The sequence below is a fragment of the Notolabrus celidotus genome, chromosome 1, assembly GCF_009762535.1.
Source record: "Notolabrus celidotus isolate fNotCel1 chromosome 1, fNotCel1.pri, whole genome shotgun sequence".
NCBI lineage: Eukaryota > Metazoa > Chordata > Actinopteri > Labriformes > Labridae > Notolabrus > Notolabrus celidotus.
In genome coordinates this window covers 10934421-10962167 of record NC_048272.1, presented here as the reverse complement: position 1 = coordinate 10962167, position 27747 = coordinate 10934421, and the positions used below count along the sequence as shown (strand labels likewise).

At 40.8% G+C, this 27747-nt stretch overlaps 1 protein-coding gene across 4 annotated transcripts in view; it reads right to left on the bottom strand.

Annotated features, from left to right (window-relative positions):
* The window catches only part of pax7a (paired box 7a), a 65691-nt gene that overhangs the window by 17420 nt on the left and 20524 nt on the right, over positions 1-27747 (bottom strand). For all 4 annotated transcript variants that reach the window (XM_034688930.1, XM_034688937.1, XM_034688914.1 and 1 more), the window contains exon 5: positions 8731-8930. In XM_034688930.1, coding sequence (XP_034544821.1) covers positions 8731-8930 — 200 coding nt within the window. The remainder of the gene's footprint in view (positions 1-8730; positions 8931-27747) is intronic.

Sequence of the window (27747 nt, the reverse complement as noted above, 5' to 3'; positions counted from 1 at the left end):
ACACTTGGAGTGTATTTGGGAAGCTCTAAGATGCTTTAAGAGGCGCACAGAAGCGCTAGCTGGTGGACTAGCACTGTGCTGTTTTTAAAGCTTTAAAAGTCATTTTTAAAGAGAGAGAAATAAAGTGTTTTAGCTTCTCTTTAGGCTGCAAAATGCTCACAAAATGAGCAGCACCAAATTCCCTGAATGAAAAGAAGGAGGAAAAAATAGAAGTCTTTTGAAGCGCAAAGATTTACACATTTTAAAAAGGCTTCTGCTTCAACAAAACATGAATATAATCAGAGCCTCTTTTGAAAGGAGCCAGCAACCTGTTCCATTTAACCCAAAGACAAGGCCCGGCTTCACTGTGTGCTGAGGGGTTGAAGGACATTGATCTATGCCTCGCACAGGCAATTCATCAGAGTTTAATACACTGTCAGCGCAGTTCATCTACTGTTGTGTTTCAAACGGCCTGGGCCATTGTGAGAGCACATGAAAGGGGGGACAAAAGCCTCTCCATACGCCACAGAGAACAGTGCGCACAAAGAGGGGGCGTCCCTTTTAAACAGGTCTTAAAGAGGGGACACTTTCAAGGGGACTTACACAGCGACATACTCACTGCTCTTTGGGTTCTGCCTCTTTTTGTACACACAAACATACACATAAACTCTTATAGGCCTCCAAAGGATCTACAGATGGAGATCTTAATTTGAAGGTGGTTCTTTTCAAACAGTCACTTCCTGTGTAAAGACCAGGTGATTTTTTTTCTTCTTTTTTTGCATGGGGCTCAGTTTAGTCCTGGATTTTCTTCCCAAAGTTAATGGGAAGCAACAGGCGATGACTGTGTCGAGCTGGGAAAACCAACAGCAAATCTTTATCTGAAGCACGACCGCCTCTCAAGACTCTGTTTGAATCCCTCAATCAGTGATTCCAAAACAAATGTAGAGAGTGGCTCCAGTGAAATTTCGGCTATTGGGATGTAGTGGAGCGTGCTCTGAGGTCTGAACTAAGCTCCAACTGGGCCAGACAAACAGCTGCCTGAACCAAGGAGGGGGGCACACGGGGGCACACACACACCCTTTTCTTCCGCACACTCCCCACCACCCCGCCCTGCAGTGCCACTTCACCTCCGACCTCATCCACTCACCCTGCTCCCTCTTTTATGTTCACTTTGACTTCCTTTCCTCTGTTTGTCATCCACACTGAGAGGGAGGTGTTCCATCACAGCAGACACTAGACTCTTAAACACCAGAGTCTGGTTCTTTCTTTCACTTCTTCATTTCTTTTTAGGGTTTCATTTTCACATCCTCCTCCTGCAAACCTCCACTCTTAACTTTGACTCATTTTTCAGTTCAGAAGTTGATTTATTTGCAGCCGAACCGGCGGAAAGTTAGACATTTATTTTGCAAAAGCAATGCTTTACAAACTTTACTTTAAAAACAGAGCCTGTCCTACATTTCCTTTATAGAAATAAAAGGTTCCTTAAAACAGAGTTTTGAAAATACATGTTTTTGTCTTCTTTCTTGTATGTCCAGCTAATGTGTGAAGCTTTAACTGAAGGCAAACTCATTGAATAAGCATTGTATGCACGAGTCGTTCTACCTTCATAGTCTGAGGTGTGCAGCTAGGACCAGCACATGCTCAGTCTTTGTTCTTCTACGATGGTGAATGTTTAAAACTGCTTTCTTTACAATGCCTCTGAACATTCTTGTTAACGTCAAACAGCCCATAATATGACGTAGTTATGGCATAGTGGGCTATAAAGGTTCAGTACATTAAATTACGACAGGAATTAAACTAATGCTGGACAATTACTGTGAAGACATGCTGTCAGAATAAACATTTAAGTCCTTCTTTCACTCATAAAATAACCATTGTCTCACTATTACTACAAATAAATGTGTTTTCTAAAACTCTGATGCCCTAATCACATTTTAGCCGGTTGAAATAAAAAAAGTCTTAATTAGAACTTGGAGGTCAAGACTTGATTTTTTTCGACCAGATTCTTATGTTGAAATCCTGGTTACTGCTAATTGGGCTTTATCTTTGCTGAACCCTGACTAACTGTTATAAATGGCTAAAAGAAGCAAATAATACATTTTCAAAGCTACAAGCACATACTGTAGGAAAGATGACTGAAGTAAGTTGTCAGTAAACACTTGAGCGCCTTTAGAAGTACGTTCTTTTACAAAATTACCTTACATGTCGATAGAAATGTAATCCAGCATGCTTTCTTGTCTCTTTGTATCTGATTGTCTGATTGGTGTTTGTTCAACTATAAACATTATTTCTTCCAGGAAATCTCACATTAAGGAAAATCATTGAAGGCTATCTCCCTAATTCAGTGGAATTTCAAGCATCCACAAGCATTGATCAGGCTTGCTCTAACGTTAATACTCTAAACCTGCAGCTCTATTAAGTTAGTGTGCACAAAGCTGGGTGAGTGGTGTTCACTTCACTTCACAGGAGCATACAACCCTTCTGACTGAGTGGCTTCACCCAACAGTCTCAGTCTTTGAGCACACACAGAGATAAACATGTGCACAAGTGGCCATACTCTGGCACACACATGCATACATTACGAACACACTCTCGTATGTACACACTTTCACTGTGACACAGACTCACACACAGCCTGGAGCTGAGGATTTGAGGCTGCGCTCTGGAACCTGATCACAAAGTCACCTTGGACCAGCAGCTTCTCCTCTGCTCTCCCCAATCCCGTTTAATTCTCTGCAGTACAGAGAGCTGCAGCAGCTCCTCCATGTCTCCTCTATCTACCTACAAGTGAGCTGCAGAATGCAAGTGGCTCACGAATTCATGTGACTAAAAGGTTTCATTGGGATCCAGTGCTCTTGGATGTGTCGGCTGTGCATCTCTGAGGAGAAAGTTTGGGGGAGGCAGGGATGATAGAGGAGCTGACACTTGTCTTACAGAAGACAGGTTTAGCTAACACAATAGGAAGTTGAAGGAAGGTGAAGGTTGTTGGGGAGTAAAAGTAGAAAAGGACAAAATGCAAACCTCAAAACTGCAACAGGAAGACAAACCTGCAAAATAAAGCTTTTGTTCCCCCAAGTTCAAGTTTAGTGGCTTGCCTCACTGCCTTAAATCTCCATTCACTCCAAGCCAACAGAATCAATTCCTAACAATCAAGCTGCATTTTTGCATGTTCTTATCGGTGATCAACAATAACCCATAAACATGTCACTTCTCTGCAGCAAGAAACCTTCCCTCTGTTGTTTCTCTTAAATAGGATCGCTCACATTTCCGAATTCCCCCGTTCAGACAATCCTCCATGAATTATTTTGTCAAAGACGAGCGAGCAGTGAATATGTGACGCCTTTCAGGAGCCAATTTGCAACATTCGGTAGATGAATACCAAGAGGCGAGATAATGACAAAACAAAATGTGATGCTGCTGCTGCTGCTGCTGACTTCATATCCACAAGAAACACACAGAGGGGTGATGCAACCAGCCTCAACATACAAATCCTCTTCTGTCTCATGTCTCATACCACGCACCCCCCCCACTCTCCTTCTCTTCTTCCCCTCTTCTTCTTCTTCTTCTTCTTCTTCTTCTTCTTCTTCTTCTTCTTCTTCTTCTTCTTCTTCTTCCCCCTCTCTCTCCCTCTCTCCCTCCCTGCTTGCCTTCCAGACTGGCACTATGCTAATTAAAGTAGCTAGGAGTGTGAATTTGAGAGGAGAGTGGGATTAGCTTGATAAGTATCAGGAGTACAGAAGCACTGTACCAAAGTCATTTAAATTCTAATAATACGAAAACTGTTAGAACATTCACACTGATGCATTGCAACAATTTCTCCCCTACAATCTACACAAATCCTATTTATGCCTTTATGAGACGTAAACCCAGACTGGCGGGAATACAGCTGCCTGTTGGGTTTTGGTTGTCTCCACTCGGCTCTATTGTGATTTTGTCTCTTGCCGCTGGTACTAGACAGATATTATAACAATCAAGATACTGTGTATTACCTCTTGGTACCTCCCCTATAGGATTATATTTTCACGTGCGAGGTTGAAAGCTTGCTTAAAAGCAGCAGAATGAGAGTGAATCCGCTCGCGCTGCCGCAAAAAAATGCTACAAAAACACGTCTCCATAGGTCTTTAGCTGTGCTCATTCCATGCATCAACAGGCCAGCACAAGCCTCAGATAAAGAGAGAAACTTTTACCAAATTGATTTGCACGCTTCGTAAAAAGCAATGCTTATACCTTATTAGATTCCAGTCAGTATAACAGCAACATGCAGAATGTTTATTGGTAATGAAAGAGGATCTATGTGACAGACTCGGTAAAGTGAGCCGGAGGCGGCGTGCTGAGATGATGAGCCTCAGCAGAGACTCGGGAGAAACTCTCTTAAAAACTTCATACTGAATGGAAGAGAAAGTAATTTCTTCTCTATGCTCTGTGAGCAGCAGCTAACAGCGGCCTGCAGCTCCTTCAAGGAGAGTTCCGGTACTATTCTTTTCCTTTACTGTACCATTTCTGGTACCTGAGTTTGATGGTAAATTGCAAATACAGATCCAATACAAATTTGGGACTTGAAATATAAGAGCTTCATACTACTTTCCCAAATATGATAGAACTGCTATCAATTTCAAAGCGTTGGACTCAGAAATGATGTAGTCTAAGTTAGTCATACCTGAGAATGAACTCAACAAGAAATACTTGAAGAAAACGATTTTGCAGAACTAATGTTTGACACATCCATCGCACATGTGTCTGCTAAGAATATCAACACACACACACAGATTTTTAACCTAACTCTGTTTCACCAGTTATTAGAACAGTTTGTTTGGGAGAGTAGGAGACTTCACAGTTGATTTGGCTCTCAAAAAAAAAAAAACCTTTAATGACGAATAGCTAGACTCCTAACCCAAAAACAGAGTACTTACACACAACTTAGCTAACGTGAGCATCAACCCTGTCGCACTACTGTGTCCACTGAAGGTTACCTCTTAAATAAGTTAAACTTGAGACATAAAATCTCACAACTGCTTATTACCATCCTTGTCTGTGTGATATAATAACTACCAATTTTGTTTCGCCAGACTACGAGTTTTTATAGTTCAGTCACGTCCTAAAATGAACATAAATCAATAAAATGTACTTGGGGAATAAAAAACTACCTGATTTGACTACCTTTAAAATCAAAGGGATGACAAACAGCAAATAAAATCTAACCTAAAATCAAACAACTAAGCTAACATTAGGGGCAGCCTAGCTATCAGCCCCTCAAAACTCTCTGTCCACTTAACAAAACACACTAGTCTTTTGTGTTAAACTGCTTAAATGAACAAAGCTTCAGCTAATGTCACATTCTCAACTAGCATGTTGTTGTTAGCTATTGTCAGGAGATTAATGTAGCTCTTCTTTCGCTGTTTTAGGCACTGGTGGCAGCCATGATACCTCCTTGGTGGCAGTTTAGCACTACTTTTTGGGAGGAATGAAAAACAACTTGTTTAAAGTCATTTATCCTGACATGAAAACTAACAACAATATATTGCTACAGGAAAATGTGATACCAGTTGGAACTTAGCTAAATTTAGCAGTTGCAGACAAGTTGATTTGATTAGGGTTTCATAAATGACAGTATTGAATCAATGCATTAACGGGTGTCCCCAGCATTATTAGCATTCCCTGATTCTGGTATCACAACAACTCCACTTCTTTCCTTTCTTCCTTCCTCCTGATCCATGTGGACTGAAATGCTCTCCTTTCTAACAGCTCATAGACGGGCTCTGCTGCCTGCTTCTGTTAGACTGAGGGGTTATCAGATGGAAAGTGGCAGTACAAACTGAAGGTGGACTTGGCAGTATCCCCTCCCACTGAGACAGCCTGGAACTAATTGCTGAGAGATACGGATCATATCCCGCAATTTGTCAGCCGGGGTGATAAAACCATTGCAGAGCTGGTGGTGTTGGTTGAAGGAGCGCTGGTAGCTTGCTCTGCTGATAAAGATGGATGGTGTCGGGGTCCTAAAATGGCAGGCGAGGGCAGACACAGGGGAGTTAGCTATGTTTATGAGTTTGGGTTGTGAGTCAGTGCTAAGCCAAACACTCACAGTTTAATTTACAGCATGGCTTTTGGTGCCGCGTGTTTGCACCAGCTTACCTCTGCACCGCTCTCCACATTATCGCCATGTTTAATGACAAACGCACAGCGTTGAACCATGACCGCAGACACATATTCAAGATAAAATATGAGTCTTTAGGAGAATGAATACCCTTGGCCTGTAGTTTCTTTCTCGCCTCCAAACAGCAGTGAGTCTATGAGCGACATCTGGAAGATGCGTCACTGCAGCTGTGCAGGAGAAGCTCTGCTCTCAGGCTAAAGGGTCTTCTCTCTGCTGCCCTGTGATCGGCCTTCTGGGCACCTATGTGAGAGCCCAGCTGGTGGACATTTACAAACAACATCCATATGCACATATGATCTAAATTCTAACAGATGTAGTTTATCTGTGTCGTATAATTCTTTTTTAAAGGGCTGAAGTCATTCAAAATCTGTTGAAGAACAATGACTCCTTTGAGCTGCATTTATGACCAAATCAATTTCATTAAAGAAAGTCATAACCGTAGGTCCATGTCTCTCTTAATACATGCTCATCAAGTGCAGCACAACTTCTGGCATGATTTGTTTTGGCTTCCAGAGCTTCTTTCTTCTTAACCTCCTAAGAAAATTAAGTTTGAGTTGACCTTTGCAGACTTTCAAAGCCTTTAAGAATTAGATTAAGAGGAAAACAGCATTAACAAATTATAGCCATGACTCAAATTCCGCAGGTTTTCACATGACATCATTTAAGTCTATTATCTAACAGCAAAGACACAGCAGTCACTCCGCTTCTCTTTCTTCTCTCTCTTCTCTCTCTTTCATGTTTGGATATTTTTGTCAGGCTCCATAAATACACAGGAACTAATAAAAGAATAGATTTAGTTCACAAACCTGAGGAAAAACTGTCGCCCATAATGACTCTGAACTGCTCCAGACTTATGCATTTGTTAACAGCATTTACTATTAACATTGAAAATGAAGCAGAATGTAGTTTGTATTATACTAGCTAACTTTATTACATCTATTGGAACCCGGTCTGCAAAATACAAGATGTATTTGATGCTTTAAAAACTTCAATTTCTTGTCAAAATGGACTAAAAAACTAACACTGCCTTGAAAAACCCTTGAGATGAATTTCTCCTCCCTCGAGTGAGGCATTAAACACGCAGACATGTGGGACATCCCTGCATGTTGGGGGGTTTGAAGATGGACAAAGACATGTGAGGAATTAGTTCTGTTTGTGCTGTGATGAACAGTTAGCATGCGGTGAGGAGGTTTGGGGGGTTCAGATGGAGTGTGAACCACTGTGGTAAGAGGAGAGGGGTGCCCCAGACCTCTTCTTTCCCCCTTTTTACTAGCGTCTGATTGATTAATGTTGTTGTCGGGGCAGAGGGTCCCTGGAGAGGATGAGGAGCCCTGTGTGATATGTGGAGGGTTTTACAAGCAGCGGCAAGCTTGAAAGTGATGGGATGAGATCCTGGCCAAAGGCCGAAATGAGAAATCCATCAGGAATGCGTTCCCTCTCTCCCTCTCTCCGTCTTTGGAAGAACAGCTGCTGCTATAACTCTACTGTACATATCTGCCTTCAATCTTACATGCAACACCCAGAGCACCCACACTGTCAGACAGGTTCCCCCAGCTCTGAGGTGTGAACATGGAGGGGTTTCTCTGTCAGACAGCCTGGACATTCAGGTTGATGGTTAGCGGCATGTTTCTTTACATGCACAGTACAATATGGTTAAAACAATGACAACCTGCTCCTGGCAGATGAGAAAACCATTGCTGTTTTTAAGAAGAACAGCACTATTATGAAATTGTATACATGGTACACTTAAAACATGAGTGTCAAGTATAATTCTTTTTGCAGTGTTTGTGGGAATTGCGGTATTTGCTGCACAGATTTCTGTGCGGTCTGCACAAGCACAGAGCTTATTCAGCGTATTGATGTTTGCAGTAGGAGTTTTTATTGTGAAAATTGTCAGTAACACATGTCTAAAGTATTGGTTCAGCAAAAGAAAAATTAGATATAAATGGTATCACAAAAATGATTTAGTTCAAACCATGCAGATAAAATACCTTGGAACTTTTGAACATGTTGTCATGTTAAAACTGCAAATTTAAATGGAAATTTTGCAAAAAACACACAAAAAACAGAACATAATTCTGTGTAAGTGTAAGTCAAAGTTATTAACATTGAACATATATAACGCTTTGTTGTAAAACCTCTTAGATCGGGCAAAACTGCCTGCCATCAGGTTCACTTCAGCACAAAACAGGCACTTTACTTTTTGGACTGCTTTTGTCTTTTAATCAAACTGTTAAAATCCCACCTCAGTGTATTTGAATTGAACCATGTTGTTACAGTGTATAAATTAGGTCCAAATGGGTTTTTGAGTTTTTAATCAAATTGTCCGTTTACACTGATGACTGTATATTCTCTTACTTTACATTTTTCCCCTAAAAAGATGCTGGCATTTACGTTTTACAATGTAGTTTGCCTTGTTGTCTTGTTGTGGAAGCAGAAATCTCAGGGAAGGATGTTTAACGTGGTCGACACATTAGAGTCAAACTTTCTGAGAAGTGATTGAACATATTTCTATGTAGCTCTCTCTTATAATTTGGGTAGAATAACATGTTTCTATGATTTTCAGTGCCTGCACTCATAATGTCTTTAGTAGCTCTAACCTGCACTCTGGCTTCTGTGAGTTTGGTCCTCTGAGCCAGCTCCTCCCGGGTGTAGATGTCGGGGTAATGCGTCCTCTCAAACGCCTTCTCCAGCTCTTCCAGCTGCTCGGCCGTGAAGGTGGTGCGGCTGCGTCTCTGCTTCCTCTTCAGAGGCAGGTCAGGCTCCGAATCCACATCTGAACCCTCGTCTGTGCGGTTACCTGAGGTAAGACGAAAAAAGACAAGAAGGCCATCTGTGTGATCATGGAATTAAATCAAGTAAAAGTAGTGTTAAATAACTGAGAGGTTCTTTTTATAAGGGAGAAGCATAAAATGCTGGCTGGAAGTGTAAGAGAAGTAGCTCTAACAGCATTATCTGCGTTTTTTGAGGCTCTTTTGTTGCTCAATGAGAGCGAGACTGGCAACACAGAGGATTCAAATGACAGCCTCTCCTTTCATAATACACAACTGGGAGAATATTATCTTAATCTGTGGATATTTATTTAATATAGAAGAGGCCTTGATACACAATCCTGCCTGTGTGAGGGGCCCCAGAGGCTGTGGAGGCAGAGGGCTAAGGGGGAGCGGGGGTGTTGGTGGGTAGAGGGGTTAATCTGCACAGGCCACCTTGCTGCTCCTCACCCTGCTTTTCTCTCTCATTGGCCCAGGGCGCACTACTCGTACACAGCACAGCCAGAGTGTACAAAATAGAACACAATATCGCACCGAAACCATTCAGTCCCGTGTGTTTCCATCTGCTGTCATTAAATGAATTAGAACATATTTTACATTACTTTTTAGGCATTCAACTAAGCTGAATTTTCGCTCGAGGAACACAGATACAGCACAAAGCTGCACAATCCGGGCCGACAGGGAAATTTTTGACAGCAAATACGCATTACCAGTGCACATTACCATTATAACTGAATTTAGAAAATTGCATCATTTTCACCTCCTCTGCACGTCTATTCAAACTACATGGCCCTTTTCATTCCATGTCATAAAATTCATATTCTCATAATTTCCCTCATTGAGACATTGACAAGGCGGCATGATGTGCCAGTGTTGCTTCAGGCCTTGTTGGATTGCATCATGCTCAGTCCAGAAAAGTGTGGGTAGAGGGAAAATAAAGGGAGATATTGAAGAAGAAGAGGGTGCATGAAGAGATTTCTGCTTCTGACAGAGGCTTTTTAGCTATTCAGCTCTGATGAAAAAACTACGACGCTCACCTGAATGTCTCGCCTGGACGAGTTAGAGCGTCTAATTCTTTGTTTTACGGCTCCGATCCCTGTTTAGAGCTCCACTCCAGTCACATCTTTCAACACAAGTGGACAAAAGGATACTCAAAGCTAGCCTCCAAATAACAACTGTGAGAACAAAAGAGCAACAGAGCTGGCCGAGTCTCAAGGCCAGCTCCAGAGTTTAATTAAACAAGGAATTATGGGATTATATGGAGACTATCATTACAGGCCACTCTAACCAGTCTTCTACGAACATTTTTTTTGTCCCCCCTGAGCTCGTGCTCGATGATTCTCTGCGGATTACACGTGGCCGCAGGACATGAGGCTGCATTCATTAAATCAATTCTTCAGTCTTATCCTTTTTAATAAAGATTGATTCTTGAAGCAGCAGACTCACTCGGCTGCAGAAACACCCTTGAACATACAAAGTTGGATATGTACATACACCGCATATCCCTTTGTTGGTTTTCATGAGGATGCGTAGATCCATTTGCTTGCTAACTCGCCATGACGACACTTGAGACCGGCCCAGATCACTTTCCAAAGTCACCCCTGTGTCCTACAGGGAGACGAGGGGGCCACAGTCGACACATATGCGCTCAAGGGGCCCAGAGGAAGACACTTATTTTCTCTTCCGTCTCCTTGTTTCACAGACTTTATTTTGCGAGTAAACCAGCTCAGCAATCTGTGTCACATTTCCCGTGTTACCAGGCTAATGACTGATACACCTCGACAGACAATAGCGTGTACCGCTGCTCTCCTCTAAGCCCCACAGAGGCAACACATCTGCTCTTGTACATGAACCACAAGCACAAGGTCAACAGCCCTTCCTGTAATGAGTGAAGCAAAATGGGAAATGGCACACACTGCATGAGGCCAACTGGGACTCATCTGTATGCTGACAACATTTGGTGGATAGGAAATATATTGAAGCACACGGCTGCTCTCCTTGTTGATGCAGGAGAGAGCCAGACGCTGAAGTCTAGTTAGCGTAAATACTGCAACAATACCCCAGGTGACAGAGCTTCTGGCCTCAAAACATTTATCAGTCTGTTTTCCGGACAAAAGCACTTTAAAATCTAAATTCCATGTCTCTTTCCTCTCATCACACATGTGCCAGTGTTAACAATCTCAGACATAATAAGATCCAGTGAAAACAAAATCCCCGTAGGGCTGTTGAGGTCAATTCCTTAATGGTCCGCTCGGCACAAAAAGGTACATTCTGATTAGACCTCGGAATAATACGACGGAGGTAATTCCATTCACAGGTTCAGGGGGATATTGATAAACCACTCATGCCTTGTCTCATTACTTATTGTCCAATTAGAATGTAATTATGTGCCATCCAGTGGGCATGATTACTGCCATGTACTCTCCTCCAGGGGCCCTCTGAGGTCTCTCCTCATATTGATTTAAAATGTGCCCAGTAGAAATAGGAATTAATCAGGTTTACACGTTGCTCTGTCTGAGTAAGTGCTTGATTAAGACTGAAAATACTACAGGGTACGGTTTATACAAAACATTTAAAGTTCCAGTAAGGAGGTCTTAGTTGGTTGATGAAATAGACTGGAATTAATAATGATGCCTCTTTATGACCTACAAAAGCAAACAAAGCTATCAGACAGTTCTGTTTCTTTGCAGTTATTTTGTTGTCTGAAACTGCTGCGGGGTAGATGTCAGACAAAATGATGGACTGTTTGCCTTGAACAGCCTTCTTTTTACATTTTACACAGTAATGATTTTTGACAAATGATACATTTGACTGTTAAAATAAAGCAGGACAAGATTTTTTTTAAAGTAACGATACAAGACACAGGGCATGATAAACAAAGAGATAAGAGGTACCACTTTTGTCCATGGGGTGCCAAAATCTGCACAAACCAAAAGTTCCTGACAGGAGCTTTAACTTAAATTTTGGTGGATGTCTTGATTTATTAAATCTAACTTTGGTAACAAAGAACAGACATTAGAGGAAGTGAGGTGGCCATGTTTTTCAAGTTTTTTATGCAACTCCATATTATTAAGGTTCAAGTCAGACTTATCAGAGTTTTTGGAAAACTTCCTATATTCTCATTCAGACCAGGACATGGACATAAATGCTATTCAACATCCACTGAAAAAGATCAGAGTTTTTTTGTTTGTTTTCAACTTCAAGCTTGTTTAACAAAGTACTGACTCCAACTTAAGATGGTTGTAGAAAGTTTTGTGGTTTGTACAATTCAGGCAGTGTGCCCTGATGAGAACAAGTAGCCTACTGTAATATGAAATAGTGGGTTGCTACTGTAACTTTGAATGAATCACAGGTAGCCTAAAATATCAAAGTCTCAATTTTAAACCTTCCCCAAAAATGTGTTGGTTGGTTGCAGCAGGATCTTAGCTGGAGAGAGGACAGAGGACAGAGGACAGAGGATAGAGGCAGTCCGCCTCTCTTCATATCCACCTGTCATCTCCTGTAAACTGATGTAAATATAAAACTCAACTGAAGTCGATATATCATGAAAATGAAGAATTACATTTTTTTTTGAGAAAACCATGTTAACACTACAAGACTAAAGTCGCATTTTCATGGGAAAGGAACTTGTGATTTTAGGCTCTGATTGGCTAATATCTTATTTTGAAGGAGAATTTCAAAAGAGCAGCCTGCAACCTCACTTAAATGATAAACATTGAGCACCCTGTGAAGTTATACTTAGGTAGAAGTTTCACTAATAACTGAATACTTTGGGCATAAGTATAAGTATATTGTAATAAGGTTTGTACTACAAAAATCCACTCTTCTTCCATTTTGTGGTTACACAGAACACTGACAATCATAATATTTACAGTTAATAACTGATGCATAACCTTCTCGTTCCCAAAAGGAGCGAAGACGGCCTAAACTGCCTCCACCCTGGTGTGACTTTGCTTTAAGGAAGCTTTCACTCTGAGCAGACCCTTCAGATAAAACAGAGCTTGTTCTCTTGAAGGACTTGTGCTGTGAGTTAATAGTTTTAAGGTCACACTGAGGTTTAAAGGCAGCTCTCTCCCCTCACACTCCTCTGCTGACCTCCCAGACTAAACTCCTCAGACTGCAGGCAGATGGGATCCTCATCACCACCCTGCTTCCTTAAAACTCCACCCACAGTCACATTCAACCCCTCCCCACCTACTCCTCAAACTTCCTAACCTTTACCCTGGAGACGCTGAGGTAATGCTGATTAAACAGACAGCTGTCCACCCAACAGCAGCAATTAACTGAGTGATGTGTGAGGTTACTGTTTTATGATAACAAACTACAGCAATGATGCTCATGTCAGCCAGGGTGTTGAGAATGTGTTGCTTAAATACCTGCATCTAAGTCTTTGAGGGGAGAAACATTAACTATGGCAGCAAGAATGTACGCATCATGAATCAAACTTATGTGAAGAAATCAACTAGAGTCTTAAAATACTTCATATTAAAGATAAGATCCTTTATGCCAAGAAAAACACTAAAAAAGGGAAGAATGCGCAATAAAAACATAATTCTGAAAATATGTGAACCTTAACCCGCAGGTGTGTGAATGACAGTTAAAAAACTGCAAATCCACAATAAAAATAAACTAAATTAAAGAGGGAAATCTGTAGAAATGTTCACAAAAATTGGAAACAAGTAACCTTTCCATGTGTGTAAATACAATCTAAGCATAAACATGTTAAAATATCATGTTTAAAAAAAGCATCCCTCCACAGTACTGCAGTTGTCAGGTATCTCTAACTCACCTGTGTGCAGCATTAGCATTAAGCTAAGTAGTCAGCCTGTCTGTGACATCATAACCCATGGCCTCAATATCAGCCATACCTTTGCAAACTATCCGAGACAGAGGGACAAAAACAGACAGGGCTTTGGCAGTGCAGCATTAGCTCATAATGGCTCATTTTGAAAAGCATATTAGTTCCAGCATAATTACAATCAGGCCTCACGCTCAGTGTTATGCAGGCATTCACAGGACCAGCCTGTGAGCGGCGAGTCACACCAGTTGACTGTGACTGACAGCAGATTTAGTTCAAAACGCTGCTTTTTTCCTCCCTCTTTTTTTCCCACAGGACAAAAATAACACCGCGTCTTTTCTCCCTATTTATGTTGACTTGTTTATTTTGTGCCTACCTTTTGTCGTAGTTGATGCTGCAATTATACTTTTTGTCAGTCAGAGGGGCTGAATATCAAAAGGCCTAATTATGCAAACATGGCTGCGATAAGAGGCATCTGCCTGCGATGGGATCTGCTATCTCTGACATGCATCTGTCTCTGCGCTGTCTCTGCGGCTCCAGGCCTGCATATAAACAGGCCTGCCTGTCCCCGGGACTGCATGCGATTCAAACCACCAACACTGGAGCGGAGGGATGTTTCGGGGGCGGGGGGGATCGTGCTGCAACATCAAATAACTAACAACTTCCCAATTTGCATTTTTGTGAGAATGGCGCAGCATCACCGCTTAACGCACTCGCCTGTTCATCCCAAAGGGCTTTGCAGAGTTAAAGGAGGCATGTGATTCAAGGCATTTACCGAAGGATGTATCTCAGATAGGAACCTTATGTGAATACAAGATAGACGACAGCGATAACCAGAGTGGTTTAGAGACAAATTCTCTATGAATAATCTTTTCCTGTAGTTATCTCCCTGCGAGTGAAAAACACAAACAAAACTCTGAAAGTGAGCAAAGCCTCTGCAGGGTTGGAATGAATTCATATATAACCAACTACATTGTAAAAAAAGACTGCATATGTGGCGGAATCAAGTTAACTGACTTGTTTGGTAACATGCCAAAATGCATCATCAATTTCTCCTGCTTGTCAGTGACCTTCTCTAGGCCATAATTTGACATTTAGCTGGAATTGAATCTGGATGAGATGTGTAACTATACATCTGGATATTAAAACTTCTCCGTCTATCTGAAATAAAATCATTCCAGGCTCACCTTTATGGACAGATGTCATTGGATTCAGCTTTGTCTCACGCCTATCATGTCAATTACCAGTTTAGAGAAGGTGGTTGAGGGCCAAGGGCAATGTCCCAAAATCTATTTTAAGTGGTGAGATAGTGAGAGAGGAGAGAGTTTGCAGGAAACTTGAGCAGCAAAAGCACAGGTTTGAACTTTTTATGGGAAGAGAGAAGTGATAGAAACTACAGACAACAACTTGGTACGAGGATAGAAAGCTGCCTTGCTTCTACCGTCAAACACTAACTCTAACACTGGCTGCTAATGTTAAAGTTTTTAGGCTCTTTTAAATCAACATTCCTCAGAAAAATTCCAAACTTTTCTTCCCTTGTCTCTCGGACAGAATCAAATTCTGTTGAAAAGGAGTAGGGGTTCTCGCAAAAAAAAAAAGAGGAGAAAAAGGCAAAGGGAGGAAGAAAGATGGGAGGCTCTATAATCTTTGGCTCTCACAACAAACAATTAGCCCCCTTTTCTCTGTTTGAGGTGAAAGTAAGAGAGGAGGGGGGGAGTGAGAGGGAGAAAGAAAGCTGAGGAGACAGAGAGGGAGAAGCAGCGAGAGTGATGCTCTTTTATGGCTCTTGTCATACGGATGAAGGCGCGGCGCGTCCATGAGAGCGCACGCTCACCTTCAACAACAGGGCGTCCACTGGGCCTCCCGGCCTTTTCAGCCCAGAGAGACGAGCTCCTCGGGGGGCCATTAGAGCATGAATAGAGGCCTGACAGCCCTGTGCAGCTCCGCAGGGCATCCATAAACGCTGACATATTGACTCCCCAGGCCTCTGTGCCGTCTTAGTGTGAAAGCGTGAAGGGCTGGAAGGGTGGGACTCGTTTTCTTTAATATACTCCTGACAAAAACAAGGATATTAGCGAGTTTTGGCTCCTACAAGATGAAAGTGTTTGTTCTTTAGAAAGCTGTTAAAATTCTACTTCGGATAAATCTTTTTTTTTAGTGTTTCTAAAATTTGCAAAAAGAGGGGATTTCATCACTCCCACAAAGTATAATCCTACATTTTATGAGCATTTATCAATTAACTTTCTAAATTATCATCTCGCACACTGTGTTAGGAAATCTTGGAATCTTACAGAGCTACATGGACCCATAAGGACTTAAGAGGACACAATATGTGCACTTGGTTGGAAGGACTACAGCCATCCGTCACTTCTAAGTCGGAGCTCTGCACCATGTTTCCTCTACGGTCGAGCAGACTGTTGCCGCCTGAGCTGCGGTCTTTGCTAATTGAGGTCAAAGCGAAAGTAATGAAATTAACAGAGAGCACAAGAAAGTTAAAAAAAAAAAAAAAGGAGCCCATTGGGGGTCTCTGCCAAATGGCACTGGAGCCAGAGCCTCAGTCCCCCAACTAAAAGCTTCTAAAAACCTACGCAGGAAATCAAACAGTAACGTCTCAGGGCTATGAGCCGAGGTCTCCTGGAGGAACAAATCATTTTCTCAACAAAGCCAAAGAGAGATTACCGGGCACAGTATAGGAATGCACAGCGGACAGTTTTATGCGCCCGGGGGAAGTTTCCTAATTTTCAGGACAAGGCCGGGCAGCAAATATTGTGGAAAAGTTTGTGTGATATTGAGGACACGAGAAAGGAAGGAAGAGTTGTGAAGAAAGAAATTCAAACTTTAGTAAAATCTCAGGATTGATGTGAATAAAAGCTTAAAAAACAATCCCAAAAAAGAAGTTTCTGGGCTTAGAAATATAAAGCATATTGAGAGAAAACAGTACTGTCACTGAAATGTATTTGGAGCTACAGTTGCGCCTTTCTTGGAATGTATTTGTAGGATTTAAAATCACTCTTTTCCTCTTTTGATTTGGAGGAATAAGTACAGTAGAGATGGTTTGTAACTTTAACAATATAGCTCCATAATCTAGATTTAAAAGTCAAAAATAAGCTTATTAAAAAAATAACTCTACTCTGTTAGGAAGTGCACTGAGATTTAGTAGAGTACTGTTTCCAGAAAGTTCCTTTATATCATGTTACAGTTTAATGTAGACTCTAAAAGAGCTGCTCTCTGTGCAGCATTGCATTGCCTGGCATTATTTCCTGCGTTCCCTCCACATTGAGAGGTTGTAATGTGGCACAGTAGCAAAGCTTTGTACACTGAGACTACATATTCCCCAAGGAGAGAGTGACTGACGATGCAGAAATAAGCCCATTAGTTGAAAATGGGGGACAACATTTTGAAGTTGTTATTTAGTCGGCGAGGACAGGAGCTCCACCCCACTGTTTGGACAACCGCTTACACATTTTAACTCAGCGGAGAAAAAAAAACACATTTCTGATTTGCAACACTCGGGGAACATGTTTATTGTCTTTGTGGTTTTTGAAAAAGAGAAACACGCACAATTAAAACAAACTCGGTGGCGAAGCAGATCAAGAGCATATAATGTGAAATGTTCTGGCCCTAAGTAGCATGGGCTAATGGCGATTTTTAAACTAGCAGACCATGGTCAATGTTCCTCATTCATCACTGAGGGGGAGCTGTGCTAAACGTAATTACTGTCGCACATTATGTGGGCTATTCCTGCATTGTAATAAAATTAGCCAGAAATGCTTTTTGTCTTTTCTAATGCAGCGCCATGGTAACCAGAGGACGGTCATAATGCAGCATGCTGTCTCCGTCTATGCCAGCTGTCAGAGTTTGACAACCTTAGGTGGCACGGCGAATCGGAGGAAACTACATTTCTTTCAGTAATTTATGTTGCTCTGACCCGCTCAACCAATGCAGGATTTAACATGGGCTTAATAATGTACTGTATATTCATTTTTGTGATCTGTCAGTGCTATTGTTGGGCAGGATAACAATGGTTTAATCAGCCAGATAAAGGTCCTACTTTTTATTATACTGTCCAGTTTGAATGTACCAAGATTACCTCAGACAGTGAGGGTATTCAATAAGAGCATGTTTGTGATATTTACTCTAAACTACAGAGAAAAACTGCCGGAGCTTTATCCTAAAAGATCAATGCAATAGAAAGGCAACATCCGGCCAAATCATATCTTTGTAACAGCAGTAGTGAAAAACTGAATTTGACAAATTTTATGACAAATGAAAGTAAGTCATCATAGCTCATTTTTGAAGGAAAACTGATACATAAGTATGTTAAATGCAAGCATACTGCACATATTGTGGGAAACTTGTAGAATATCTTTAAAACGAGCCAACTCTGACACTTTTAAAGCAAATGCACTGTTAAAATATCAGTCCATCTGAGCAACAGAAACATTTCTTTCAGATTTCTTCACTGGAGTATTTGAATATTTGCTGAATGCCTGTACATTCTCATCTCCTTCCTGAAAACACCTGCATAAATACATTGGATGATTAAAGTCTGGACCTTTCGCGCACCAACAGGCCTCTGTCATTATTTGACACTATCAGGCAGCCTGTAAACAACATTTATTTTGTTTGGTAGAGAGCCTATTATGCAAAATGACTATGAGAAGTTGGATTACATGGTTAATTAGAGACTGTTTAAAGCTGAAATGACTCTGCAAACTGTCTGTCCCCTTTGGCAAGTCACCTAGTGGAGGCAAAAACAAAAAGACTGAACTTTGATTTCACATTTTTAGGGTGATTTTTGAGACATTTCTAAGTCTGGCACAGTCTGATGAGCTTGTTTGGAAGTCCTCAAAGCTCATTATTGTTTTATTGCTTGTTAACATTGTTATTGGTGCTCACTTACAACTGGCCATATTGTCTGTAGAGGGCGTGAGGTCACTTAAATACACCTGTTCATTGCACCCAGCTGATGGTAGCTTTCCTTTACAACTGCACCAGAGGTTTGTTTGCTGAACAGGTTGATGGTTTTTCCGTTAGTATTTTTTTCTGGAGGCTAGGAGGAAAAATGCCAAGAGGACTCCTCAAAGCAATTAAATAAGATTTCTTTCTGATATCTGTAGTTTTTTTTTTTCCCATTAAAACCTCTAAAACTTTAACCTCCCCCCTCTGAGAACACTTGTCTCTGCCGGTGGCACGGCCTGGAATCAGCAGTGAGAGGTAAATAAATGGCCTTTTAAAAAAACATTGGCCCTCTTGTCAGGACACATATCCACTGGAGAGCAGCGACAGTCCACATGTCAACTCCTTCTACTCCCATTTCCTCTGCACTCCTTGCTGAGACACTCCTGTCTAATGAGGGAGAGGGGCTGCAATCCCATCCAGCTAACGGAGCTCTGTCAACCCTGAGTGTTTGTTTTCCCCCCGGACAGCCCGGTCAGTGTCCACCATCCAAGGTAATACTCACCAATCAGGATCCATTACAACACCAAATCTATGAATGAGCTGCCCCGGAGGAGAAATAGACCTCCCAGGGACCCCCCTACTCCAAACTAAATTGGATTGCCAATACGGCCCACAGACGTGTGAGGAGTGCAGAAAAACAATGGAGCAGAAAATAAATACTCCAAAGCCACAGTGATGAGTCCACTTGGTAAACTAACACAGTATTGATCGCCTTCTTCTTCTTCTTTTTTTTGTGTTTGTTTGTTTAGAAAAGCCTCATCCCCTCTAATAGCTGTCTCAGAGTGTAATCTCTCCCCCTCCTATCCTCCCTCTCCTCATTCCCCCATTATGTGGCTCCTTTCAGAGCGCCTCACATAGTTTAGGTTCAGAGTCGCGCTGGGGTACGGGCTGGGTTGGTATGGGGGGGTATGGGACTGGGGACCAATTGTTTGCTAATGTTGACACCTGCCAGAGCCGGCTTGGCCTATTTGAGGCCCGCCAAGCTGCAAAAACTGGATGCTCCCCCTCTTTAGCGAGATTAAGTGTGGGGTTTCTAGGGTCACAAATCACTGGACTCCCTCTGATGTTGGGAGGCACCGAGCCAGAGACTGAGAGGACTGAAAGAGAGAAGCTGGAGAGGGAGGGACAGAGGAGGGAAGAAGGATAAAGAGTGACAGTCTATTGTTGGCTGAAAAGGAAGGGAATAATGTATCTTCTTGAGTCGAGTAACCAGTGTGCCCCATTCAAAAAAATATATACATCAACTGTTTTCTGACTCCTGTTTTGTCTGCTTTTGCATGCATGAATGTTCAGGGATATTTACTTTTAGTCTCTCATCCAGCATTTAATTGTCTCACTTTGCTCCACTTAAGTACAATTTCCACACTGAAAAATTAAATAGTAACAGTAAGAAAAAATACACTGCAAGTTATTAAACAATTTGCCTTCATGGTGCTTAACAGGAAAGACTATGAGGACTTTAATTTCACTGAATTTCTCCAAAACTCCAGCTGCCCTTACAGAACGATTGAATATTAAGTTATAGCATCTACCATTTTTATCATTTCTACAGAGATAAGTCAAAGAAAGTGCTTGTTTACCATACTTATATATCTTTTTCAGCACATCCAAAGCCTAAAGTAATGGCAGCATGCCCCTGACAGACAGCCCCCCCTCCTTCCTCTGCAGATGTACATTAATGCAAAAAAACAGAAGAAAAAAGGCTGAGATGTGAGCTGCAGCAGAAGCACCCTCTCTCCCTTTAAAACTGCTGCTGTCCAGCCTGATCGTGTCAGTTTGAAGGCCCCCATTCAAAAGTATTCATGCATCTGCCTTTGAGGCACAATAGCAGCTAGTTTATAAACTGTCTGCCCCGGCACCCAGAGGCTTTAGTTCTTATTGTTTTCATCCCCTTAATAAACTTTTTGGAGGAGTTCATCAACTCCCCTGAATAGCCTATGCAGCAAGTCTCAAGACAGAAAATAACAGAAGGGTCTTTTCTCCTCCCTCTTCTTTCTCTCGTCCTTTTCTCGGGGCTGTTCGGCTAACAATGGCGAGAGGAGGCTGTCAGACATCACAGGGCTTTTTTGTACCAATACAACAGGGGAAAAAAGGTATCTAAAAAAGGAAGATAAAAAGAGCAAGAGGACTCTAAAAATGGGAAACCGAAACTATTGTGTTTCCACATTAGCACAGAAAGTGTGGGCTAACTTTTAAAAGTTAAATTTTAAATTAAGTTAAAAGTTGTTTACAAATAAAAAAAAATGCATTTGTTATATATATATATATATTGCAATAAAAAAGTATTGAACTAAACTAATCCCTTGTTCCAAAAAAGAAAAAAAATACATTTACAGTTTGTTGAAATAGTAAGAATATCTGGATGTTTAAATGTCTCGACCAAAAGAAAAAAATAGAGAAAATGTATTTAAATCTGAAAAACTAAATTACTTCTGCATGTTTAAACTCACTTACTTGCTGACACCTGTTAGACAGGCAGCACACAAATGACGGGATGCAATAAAATGTAATTTTGGCAGTAAGCCATTAATCCACTGTTACACCTTTAAACTCTGTGAAAAAAATGAGCCAAACTTAAAAGTCTTTAATAGATGTCTGCTGTAATTAATTTCATACCTAATTAAAACAAGGCTATACGGCCCGTGCAGGCCGGCCTGTGTAGCCCGCTGCATGGCCATAATTGAAGTAATAGCGGAAAAAAGGCCTGCTTTAGAAAATAAAAGCCCGCAGCGGTCCAATTCAACAACTTCAGAATCCAACGACGCTACTCAACCCCCCTTACCCCCTTTCCACCCTCCACCATCTGACCCAAAAAGGCCTTATTGGCTGCCCCGGACCCACCACCTACTGTTTCCCATGATGCACTCGGTGCGTTTTAACACCCTAATTAGATGTGACAAGTTCAACAAGCTGGTTGCAGCGGAGGAAAAGCTGGTCAGGTTATGATTTCCGAGTCAGACTCACAGGGGAATCTGTGGACAGCTGATTCCTGTCAGCCTCATTCAGCTTCTTCCAGGCAATTAAACATCAGCGCTAACAAAGCGGCGCCAATTTAGGGGAGACATTAGAGGGCTGAGGAGGAAATGTAAATGTTTGAGGCGATGTCAGCAGGCCGGAAACACTAACAAAACGGACCCAATGTTGTAATAATAATAATAATAATAATAATTATAATAATAATAATAATAATAATAATAATAATAATAATAATTATTATTATTATTATTATTATTATTATAGGCAAGTAATATTAATAATAGGAAGAAGATGAAGAAATATGCATAATCGTGACTAATGGCTCAAAAATATAGCTTTAAAAAATAATAGTGTCAAATAGGTGCAGAAAATCATAGCCCATGTGTTCAGATTTTAACGTAGTTATAAAATGTAATATATTAAATAAGCGATAAATGACCTTATACAGCACGAAATACATGGTAGTATAGATAACTTAAACAAAAAGTTTATCAAAATTGAAAATAAATTTAAATTTTAAAATTACGTTGGCTCATCTATAATATCTTAGAAAACTTAATTCAGGGTTATTTACACCGAGTAGCCTACAAACTTTGATTCAATTCAACCTTTACATTCTGCAGAGTGAACAAAAACAACTTATGTTCAACAAAATAGTTGAAGTTACATAAAATTCAGCAACACATTTTGTCACTAATAACCCCACCTGTTGACATGAATGTGTGATGCACATTGCACATTAGATGTGTAACTGGGGGAGAGAGAAAGACAGAGAGAGGCAGGGAGAGAGGGAGAGAGGGAGAGAGGGGGGGCTACACAAACTTTGCAAAGACCAAAAAAAGATGAGATTGTAAGATTCTCTATTTGTTTTGGCCCTCAGCCTGCAGGCAGAGCAGCGCAGGATCCCGGAGCCCCCAGAGTGAAAATTGGCGGAATAAAACACAGACAGAAATGAAGCACCCTACTGTTGTGTGTGACAGGATACCTGGAGGGCAACGCTTCCTCTTTAATTTGTCTCGTATGGTTCTGGGACCCCCAACCAGACATCCAGTCCTCAGAGTGTGCGTAAGCCTACTGAATTTAATTCTCGATGGTGAAATTATATGCTATAATTAAATATCATATCATTTGAAAATGTTCGGTGGCACAGAGAGACATCTTATCGACGTGGTCGTCCTCGTTGTTATCACATTAATAGTAACAACATCTAAAATGGGCCTATCAGCATTTGGGGGGGAAATTGCAGGCTAAACAAAGGGCACCTATGGGCTTACAGCTTATATTCTGATATTTTCTTGCAGGAAATGTTAACCTTGAAATGCTACTATCTGCGTCGAACAATGTGCGATCATAACCCCATAAATGAGGGGAGAAATTGAATCCTTTTAAGTTATTAAGCAGGAAAGGATTATAAACTCGTCTTTATAAATGAGCTAGAAATCCCCATGTCTTCCTCTGTACACTTTGAAATTTCCCACAAGAAGCTGGAGAGGAAAGATTGCCCCTTTTCAAGAGCCCCACAAGAGATGGAAAAACCATTTTTGTGCCCAGATAGGGAGTCGTCCCACATGGTAAGCGCCACTTTAATTAATAGACAGCCTTGAGAGGTATCACTGTCAGCCTGGATAATGGTGGCAGAGCCAGTGTTTGTGCTTCCATGAATATTTCTGATGTGATCAAAGTCAAATGCCATCACAGAGTGAATTTAAGCCTACTCCATTTTTTATTTAGCCTAATGCTGCCGACACTTAAAGCTCCTGACACTGAAACATCTCTACAGCATGGTAGGCCTACAAGCTTTAACTTCACTCCTTAAAATTGATGCATTACTCATTACTCATAAGCAATGGGCTTCATGTTATTATTTTGCACGGTTCGCTCGTGTTACCTTGCTGGAACCAATAGGCTAATTTGTTACACTGGTGGAAGGGGCTCCCCGTCATAATATAAAGCTATATGTCATTAACAACATATTATACTGTCACTTTTGAATAAAAAAAATGAATGACATATGTCACTGAATAATGGAAATGCTCACACATAGGCTATGGCTATTTTGCAACACTGCTCAAGGTTGTAGCTTTTTAGCATGGTAGAAAAAAACGTCACAAGAAATACTAAATAAAACAAAATAGGAATTGTGGCCTGATGTCATTTCTGTACATGGTTTAAAAATAGCCCCCAACTTTTGCCCATTTTGAAAGCTAAAACCAAAACTTGATTCTCCACTGGCAGCCTATTGCCTAGCAACAAATTATTCCGTAATTTAGCTAACTCCAATTTCAACTAGCTATCTAGCTTATGTTTTTTTTTTTTAAATAATTGAACATGTTCTTAATATTAATAGTTTCACTCGGGGTATTCAAAAGCAGTTCAGTATGTCATTGCAACCTTTAATGCAACCTTACGAAAAGTCGCATGGTAGCTCGCTAACACCTCATCAAACCAAGCTAATGCAAAAATGAAAAAAACTTAAAATTAAGACTCAATTTGGCTAATTTTAGAAATACTAAAAGACTTAAAGAATACCAAAATATTTAGTATTTTTGTGCACATGACCATATTTTAAAACGTAAAAGTGTTACAAAGTTAGCTTTCTTATCTGGCTGTCCACTGCTGGCAAAAAAAGACGGCAAGCGGCCGTAAAGTATCGGTATTTAACGAACTTGGATGGGAAGAAGGCCTTAAATGTGTACGTTTAAGAATATTAGAAAAACAAATATACCTGTGCTATATATTTAAGCTGTTAAGTACTGCAAATATTGAATTTTGCCCTAAACTTCGTGTTTCTATAGGTGTAGCCTATTGATTGTCAGGAAAGCATCCATGTAATAATAATAATAATAATAATAATAATAATGATAATAATAATAATAATAATAATAATAAGAAGAAGAAGAACAATAATAATAATAATAATAATAATAATAATAATAATAATAATAATGGCGTCTTTCAGCCTCTGCCCCCTTTATAAGAAATGTAGGCCTACCGATGTAAATTCCAGTGAAATGTGGCTTGAGTGGCTGCGGGGACAGGGGAGGTTAATCCGAGTTTAATGCAGTGAAGCACAGCGCAGGGTCTGGGCTATGATGGGTATGTTATCTCTGCCCAACATTTGGGTCTCCCTCAATTTCCACCCAGCCAAATAGCTGCGAGAAAGTGCAGATGGAGTCACTCTCAATGCCTGAGGAAAAAACGTTATTAATAGCTAAATAACTTCCCCATACTTTCACTGAATCTCTCTCACACACTGTTCCAGATGGATTTGTTTGAAGTGGTCTCTCGCTTCATTCCCCTGTCCTTCTCATTCAGCACGGCTTTAGACCCGAAATATAGCTACATTATATTACCATACACTTAGAGACTGGGCGTGCGTGCAAAAAAAAGTGTGTGTGTTAGTGCGTGCGTGAGCGCATATGAGTTTGTGACGTGGGGAAAGCATCGAGTGGGCAGCTTTCTACTCACTACATGCCGCGTTTATCGTTATTAACAAGATAAATCATTCTTTAACTGTTTCTTTGTTTGTGTAAGAAATCAAAGCTTGGACCTGGGGGAGGTTGATGATCATAAATATACTAATTTTTTGCGTAACTGGATTGGCTTTTGACTTGAACCTACAAACCTTCACAGGTAATTTACTGCAATACTGTTACAGAAATAGAAAAGGGAAAACCAAGACGCAATTTTGTCTCCAGATATATTAGAAACAAAGTGCGGTTCACAATAAAAGCCTCGTTCTCCTTGCAACACAAATAACATGAAGCCCTCTTTAGCCATTCTTAACCGGGATCTTTGGTGCGTCCTCACACCTTTCCGCTTCTCTGTCACTTTTCCTCCCTGACGCGCGGGAATAATCCCACCTGGCATCTGTTTAATTAGATTGAGGACCTCAGGTAATCCTTCGATTTGCTGGAGTGTCCGTCGCCTGTCTGCACCTCAGCTGACGGCCGGGTTGGTTACATTTGTGTGGCAGATGGATGCCGGACAGCTGATTTACCTTTTCTTTCTGAGCCGCGTGGCGCAAAACAAAAGGATGCCCAAGTTTGCACAGATGTTGTGCAACCTTTCCCCCATTTGTAGCGCGTGATTTAATTTTGGTACACTCCACAAATGAACATTGTACACAATATGGGGTTATCAGGCGTTGGACAATTGACACAATAAAAAAGACATCCAAAACAGAGGTGTGCGAAGGTGAGACTATTTTTAAGTAATGCTTCCACCACATCCTTCAGAGAAATAGTCTAATTGCCACTAAATAAAATGTAGATTATTTTATTATGGTTAGCGGTTTATACACGTTTAATAAAGCTAGATTGGAGCTGGGATAAATCCGTGATGTAACCTCTGAGAAAATCAAATACGCAAGCCTAATAAACAAATAGATAAATAAATAAAGTCTTAAAATCTGGATAAGTAAACGAAAAAAAATCTCATGAATTTTGTGCCCAGGGCGAGCCACTGTGAGCTCCGCTCTGAGATGAAAGTGAAAAGAAATAAAAGGCTCTATTTAATCTGCTTTAAAACCCCTCTCCACAGAAGGGCTGCGCTTCAAACTCGGAGAGTGAGGGGCTGATTGGGGATAAATACATTTCTTACCATGCCTGCGAGCTATTACACCCGGCACGAACACAGCCACCTATTCAGCAAGCGTCGTTTCCAGCGCTTACTCTAATAAGTATTAACATTATTAGATGCCATCCGGATGCCTGTATAAACTGCATTACGCACACGGTGCGTCTCTTTTTATAGCAACGTAATTGAGCCCCGATTTAAAACACAAGAAGCAATGAAGAAAAAATAGAAACAGGAACATTTTGTGGATTTAAGAGTTGGAAGTCAATAACAATGCTCCGAAAATGTAGTTAACACTTTACAAGTCAAAATATCACATTACGCATGCACGTCCTCACTTTTACGCGGCTGTTCTGAGCGTAACAGGCATACTCAAAACAGAAAAGTAATAAACATTTAAAGCCAGCAGGGTTAACAGGCCATCAGTAAGGACACTGGGATATCTGAAACAAAATTGTGACATTTTTCTCTTCACATTAATGCGTGGTGTGACTGAAAAAAGAGACCGTTTTCACGCTATCAACTGATTCTTCTCCAACGGGCCATTATAGAAAATTACAAAACTATCTAACAGCGGGGCGTACTGAATAATTCATCTCCTTTTATGTCTCTCCGTGCCCTTTGTCCAAACTTTTCTCTCTCCTTTTTACCCGCTGTTTGAATGAGAAAGGACGGGCCCATACTCTCCCTTTTCTCTGCCCTGCTTTCCAGGATTTGCTTTTGTACCTCGGACTCTTCACTTTTAGAAAAGCGTCAATGGAGGGAGGGGAGGTTTGTTGCGCGTGAAGTTCATCTTCAAGTTTGAGACATTTTTTGGAGCTTTTTTTTTTGTTTTTTGAGGGCAGAGGCTTTTTGTGAAATCTTATCTAAAACCCATTCACTCATGTTTGATCATCCAAAAGGGGGAAACCTTCATGCTTAGAAGCTGAGTCTTTTGGTAAGAAAACAGCAAGGCATTGAGCAAAACAAAAGATATGACAGAAAAATCTGAAGTTTCACCGTTAAAATGTGAAAAATCTATTATTTAATGGCTTTTAAACTAGAGAAAATCTCAATTGAAAGTCTAATTGCTTGTAATGTTCCATTATTTGTCATGTCTTTCTGTGTTGTATTTTAAAATATGTAAAATGAGCTATACAAAGCATACCGTATACAAGAGGGGATCTCAATACATTTTAAGGTTATTACAAGCTTGTAAATTCTATTGACAAACAGTGACAGCCAATACGTGAATCAAAGGCACATATTTCTCCCTCCTCTCAGCATTACTAATAGAGCAAATAATAATATGAACATTGATTTCCACTTTAAGTGACAAGTGGTGAAATGTCAGTGAACTGACATCGATTGTGAAATGGGTCAACTGTCAGCTGTCGTTTAGGGGTCGTTAAATGAGTGAATGAATGAGGAGGAATTCGCTACACAAATTAATTTTCTGCACTTAAATACCTTCTGCCAAAGGCTCTCATAAATAATTGAGTGAATGAACAAGTGCTGGCTCGGAGTTAAAAGCAGGAATAAATTCTCTGCGT